Raw genomic sequence first — 5,472 nt, forward strand, 5'->3', positions numbered from 1 at the left:
GCCTGGCTCTGAATGCCTAGACTGGACAATGTTAGGCGATTTGCTCAACCCTTCTGCACCTTTATGCTCCCACATCTGAAAAAGCCCCCAGAGCATGAGCTAGAGAAGCCCCAATGTGCACTCTTTGCTGCTGTGATAAAGGGGAGCAACCAAGAGATTGCACTGCCCTGGCTCTGTTTCCTTGTGCCTTCAGTCTCCCCGTACCTCCTCCATTCTGCCCTAGACATGCCCTGAATGCCCCATCTCTGAGGAAGGGGATCTCCCCTGCACTCGGCATATTCCCAAGCTTGGTTTATCATGGTCTTATAGTCACTTTGGCCTTATGGTCACTCAAGGCCTAATGGCTACGAATCACTTGGGTGATTGGTGGAAAGGGGCAGTTAGGCCACAGTTAGGTCCGAGTCTGGCTCAACATGATCTCTTAAGCTCTTTTGCTGTGAAGGGACACACAGTACATACCATTTCTGGTCCCTTCTGAAGTCAAGATACTAGGGTATTTCAGATGTTGCACTGGGGAGAAAACAAGACGGGATAACCCAGAGCATTGGGAAGAGAGATTTAATTTAAGAGATATTATTCATCCATTCATCTATCTGTCTTAGGTATCTCTAAAGTGCCTTCGTGTCACTGCAGTATCTAAGCACCAACAGCATAGCAGGAAAGAGCACCATGAATCTGGCAGGAGGACCTGGGCACCTGAAATAACAGCTGGCGTAGAGCATACCTGGATGTCAGAGCCCCTGAGGGCTTTCTTTTTAAATGAGGAAATTTTATCTTTTTCCAGGGTTTTTTCCAGTAACATCTAACTGTAATCCAGAAAGAAGAGACCAATGGTGGTAGGGGGACACAGGCAGCACCCCATTTGGATGGGACCCTATGCCCAGCCTCCCAGGGAATGGGCCTTGTAGTTTTCAGGGACCTTATAGACTTACTCATGTGCCTGTCTCCTAGATACTGCTTGGGAAGGTGTGGACCCCAAAAGCAGTCATTCTCCTGTTAGGCCCAGAACATGCCTCGTAAACTCTGCAAGAGCAAGGAAATGGCAGTGCTCAGATCCCCCACTTCTCAGGCCAGATGATCACACAGAGGGGAGAACTGGACATGGGGCAGCTAATGATTTCAGCTGGGTGACAAGGAACCAAAGAAAATGTAATCCTGCACAGAACAACATTCCAGAGACACCACTGATGATGTCTTCAGAAGAGCTGCAAGCAGCCTTAGCTGTACTGACACCTACACAGACGATGGGCCATGACCCCTAAGGCCACACTGAATCTGCACACAGTTTTAAATAAGTTGATATAAAGAGTTTTAACCAGAAATAAATTCACACCAATATCTTTAGAGCATTGGTAAATGTACACAGCACTTTACAAAGCCTGTAGACGGATATGATATGCTCTGAGAGCTGCAGGGGAAGGAGCATTCAGGGAAGGAACGGACACTGCTTCTTTGAAGCCAGATTCTCGATGCCAGGGTTTTCCTTTGAGTTGGTCTTTCTGCATTGGGAGACACAGGCTTGAGTTCCCTTTATCTGCTTCAGTGCTTGGATTGGTTCAGTTTCATAAAAGCAAACTCCACTCACAGGCAAGCCGAGCCTGCGGGGACTTCCTCAAATAGCAGGCCCTGTTGCTCAGCTTTGAATGGCTTTCATCACATCAGCCATGCAGCAGGCACTCAGAGACCTTCACTGTGGTTTCTTTTTGAAATGTGGAGATTGGAATAGTTAGACCAATAAAAGTCACTCAGTCCTAGCTGACCCTTTGACCTAAATCCTTCAGTCCTGCTGACAGTGAGCCTGCAGACTGAAATGTGCTTTTCCCCTTTCAAAAGTCTGTTGATCAAATGAGACACTGATGGTTCTGGATCCATACAGCATTCAGGTGACTCCCCTAGTCAGACTCTGGGGGAGGTAAAAACCAAAAAGTCACTGGTCTGAAGCGGTTTGTGAAGAAAGAGCTGTGAACACAGACGTCCATTTCCTTGTACCTAGCAAACAAAAGCCTCCAGCCTAGAAAGTTTCTCCTCTTCTTCCCTGAGCAGCAGGATACGAAGGTCCCTTCCTCTCCAGAAACTGCAAGCAAAGCTCCATGCTCCCCTACCTCCCCCTCCCAAAATGTAGCTTTTAAATATGTGAAAATAATTTCTTGTTGGCTCTTGAGAGTCAAGAAGTAGCGTCAGACATCCAAAGAGGAGTCCCAATCCCTTGGACAGTAGTGAGTTTTGTAGAACAAGAAAGTCACAAGTTTCCATGTCCAACAGTTTCCCAAACCCCAGGCTCATCTCAGCATCTTTAGCACAGGTAGGAGTTCTGTAGTGTCCCTCTCCTGGCCCTGCTGCTGGTATTCACCACCCTTCTAGACAGGCACAGAAGTCATGGAGCCAGTTACAGCACCAGTTAGTACATCACAGAAGTTACAAGTCTTTTCAACTTCTCATTTCTAGGATATCCAGCCATATCAGCTCAACAGATCAGCCAGATAGTTTCAGTACAATAAAGCAACTGTAAAACAGTCAGAGATATGACTATTTAAAATGATTCATGGTGAGACCTCAGCATTGACACTGGATTGAAAAGAGTGGGGGCTCCTCTCTGAGCTGCCAGTCAGGTATGCTTGTGTGTGGGTTCAAAAGTATAGCAGGGGGCTGGCCGACAGACAGAAGTTATCCTTCATCCCTGTAGGGGATGTTTGCCAAAGAGAGGAGGCCACCAGCAGGGTGAGTGAAACACACCTGCAGCCTACAGTGATTGCTTGCAGAGCTGAACCACCTGGTGGCATCTTTACCTGTGCTCTGAAATAAGAGGATGAGAAATAAACAGGCTGATTGCTTTGCCACATTCACTGGTTTCCAGGTCTGTGGAACTGGAAGCATCATGGCCACAGCTTCCTTGCTGTTTGCACCACCCCTGTGACTGTGTTTCAGGGTGTCCTGAGCCCATGCTGGCAGGGCAGGGCAAGATAGAGGTATGGGTGGTGCCTACCACACATGCACACGCCGATGTGAGACCAGGTAGGAGTTGCGGCTGAAGCTCTTTCCACAGTCAGGGCACTGGAAGGGCTTCTCGCCTGTGTGGGTGCGGCGGTGCCGGATGAGGGTGGAGTTGTCGCTGAAGCAGGTGCCACACTCAGGGCACTTGTAAGGCTTCTCCCCAGTGTGCACACGGCGGTGCTGCACCAGGTGGGAGCGCTGGCTGAAGCTTTTCCCACAGTCGGGGCACACATAGGGCTTCTCACCTGTGTGTACGCGGCGGTGGATGACGAGCTTGGAGCTCTCGCTGAAGCACTTCCCGCAGTCAGCACATTTGTAGGGCTTCTCACCCGTGTGCAGCCGCTGGTGGGCAATGAGGTTGGAGCTGTCGCCAAAGCGCTTGCCACACTGGCTGCACTTATAGGGGCGCTCGCCTGTGTGGAAGTTGGCGTGGCGCAGCAGGCCTGAGTTCTGGTAGAAGTTGCGCCCGCACTTAGCGCACACGTAGGGCCTCTCGCCTGTGTGGTTGCGCTGGTGCTGCACCAAGTGGGTGCTCTGGCTGAAGCTCTTCCCGCAGTCAGGGCACTTGTAGGGCCTCTCTCCGGTGTGCACGCGACGGTGCTGCACCAGGTGTGAGCGGCGGCTGAAGCTCTTCCCACAGTCTGGGCAGGCATAGGGCCTCTCGCCCGTGTGGATCCGCTGGTGGCGGATGAGGTCTGAGCTGCGGTTGAAGCTCTGGCCACATTCGATGCAGATGTAGGGCTTCTCACCCAGGAAGGTGCGCTGGGGCACGGCTGTGTCTTTGCGCTTCTGGAAGCTCCGCTCGCAGCCCCCAGGAGGTGCGGACTTTGGCTCAGGGGAATCGCTCACTGGCTCCTCGCAGCCATGGTCCTGGCCATGCCCTGGGGAAACCTCCCTCATGAAAACGTCCGGAAGGGCCCCATGGGGGCTGGCAATGGCTGAGCTGTCCTGAGAAAGGCTCTCCTCCTCATTCTCACTCATGTTCCCATCACCTGCTGGGCCAGAAGAAGCCAGTTACAGCATACCCCCTGCCATGTCCACCCCGGTCTCTCCTGCCCTTCCTAGCTCAGCCAGGGTCTCTGTGCCTAGTGGGGGGCCCATGCTGCTACAACAATGTGCACAGTTCTGCTGGTATGACAGTCCTGTCTCTGCTCCACCCTGGGGTCGATTTCCCATCCTCATCCTGGAGACAGACTCTGTTCTGGTTCGCACCAGAGTGGTCCTAAATTAATCTGGATTTACCCTGGTGCGTGTAAGAGAGCCCCTGGTCCCTAGGAGCCTCTGCTTTTTGAGCAGACCCTGTAGCTACAATACCGGGCTTAAGGCCATTATTAAGGCTTCCCCAGCACCGCTGACACCCTGCTCTGACAGCTGTCGGGGAGGGAAGTTGCACTTCTTCACATCTGATCCCCTGCTCAGAAATCCCGATTCATCACTGGCTGGTGCCCTGTGAAGCACTCACTCCCCTTCTGCAGCTTTCTTCAGCTGCAGGAAGCACTGCTGCCGGCTCTGCACAGCCTGAAGGGAAAGGGAGGAGAGAGAGGGACCAGGGAAAGGGGAGATGAAATCTCTGAGACAAAGATGGGGGTGGGAGAGTGGGGGGAGGGCAAGGAGATGAGGGAAAAGGAGCAAGGAATGGGGAAGCAGCAGAGAAAGAAAGAAACAGGAGGAAGACACAGAGGGATTCCCTCATGTGTTTTTGCCGGTGATGTCAAACACCACAGGTTAGCAGCGGTTTGCAAGGCGAGGGACCTGCTGGGTGGCCTCCAGCACCCTGGCGTTGGGTTCTCTCCTCTCGCCCCCCTCCTTCAGTTGCACCAAAGCTGTGGGCGGGCAGCTGCAGTGCAAACCAATCCTCCTGGGGACTGACAGACAAACACACACCCCTAGGTGCAGTGGCACAGGGACCCTGCCCAGCTGCAGCTGCACAGACCCATCTGCTTGGAGAGCCTCCATTCTTTTCCCAGCTGCAGCCCAGCCATCGCCTGTCTCCTTACTGGGGCCTGACCCCCCACCCCCGCAGGGAGAAGCTCCTCAGCCCTCAGCTGCTGCTTTCCTCCCCCTCTTTCCACCCTGTGCTGTGATTGCCTGACTCACCTCTCGCAGTGGCAGCACCCAGAGGGTCTTTCGTGCCCTGCTGCTGGCTGGCAGGGGCAGGAGGTGGCTCATAAGCAGCAGGGCTCCAGCCCCTTGGACACTGGTGCACTCCCAGCACAGAAGCTCAGACAACAGGCTTGGGGTAATGGGCTGCTGGGAATAGGAAGTTCCCTTATTTCTGAAGTCCGCCAACCCCCTCCCTGTCAATGCTTCCTGCTTTGCTAAGTAGGAAATGGGCCAGTGCCTGAGCTCTATGGTTGTAACCCTTTATTCCCCATGTGAGAGGAGAGCTGTGCAGATCCACCTCACAAGTTTACAGTTCACAGGATGGGTCCAGTATACATACACACATGCATATGCATATGCATACACATATACCTATAC

General features: G+C 52.8%; 1 protein-coding gene across 2 annotated transcripts; it reads right to left on the reverse strand.

Annotated features, from left to right (window-relative positions):
* Positions 1 to 497: 497 nt before the first annotated feature.
* On the reverse strand, positions 498 to 5,270 carry LOC102379781 (zinc finger protein 239-like). 2 transcript variants are annotated; one of them, XM_025210196.1, is made up of 2 exons: positions 5,089 to 5,270; positions 498 to 3,983 (listed from the first exon to the last, which is right to left on the reverse strand). In XM_025210196.1, the coding sequence occupies exon 2, from the start codon at positions 3,970 to 3,972 to the stop codon at positions 2,980 to 2,982; it is 993 nt and encodes a 330-aa protein (XP_025065981.1). In that variant the 5' UTR covers positions 3,973 to 3,983; positions 5,089 to 5,270; the 3' UTR covers positions 498 to 2,979. The 2 variants fall into 2 exon arrangements, with proteins under 2 accessions (XP_025065981.1, XP_014377798.1); XM_014522312.2 differs by having other exon boundaries at positions 498 to 3,986.
* Positions 5,271 to 5,472: the final 202 nt, after the last annotated feature.

The sequence above is a fragment of the Alligator sinensis genome, unplaced genomic scaffold (assembly GCF_000455745.1).
Source record: "Alligator sinensis unplaced genomic scaffold, ASM45574v1 scaffold35_1, whole genome shotgun sequence".
Classification (NCBI taxonomy): Eukaryota; Metazoa; Chordata; order Crocodylia; family Alligatoridae; genus Alligator; species Alligator sinensis.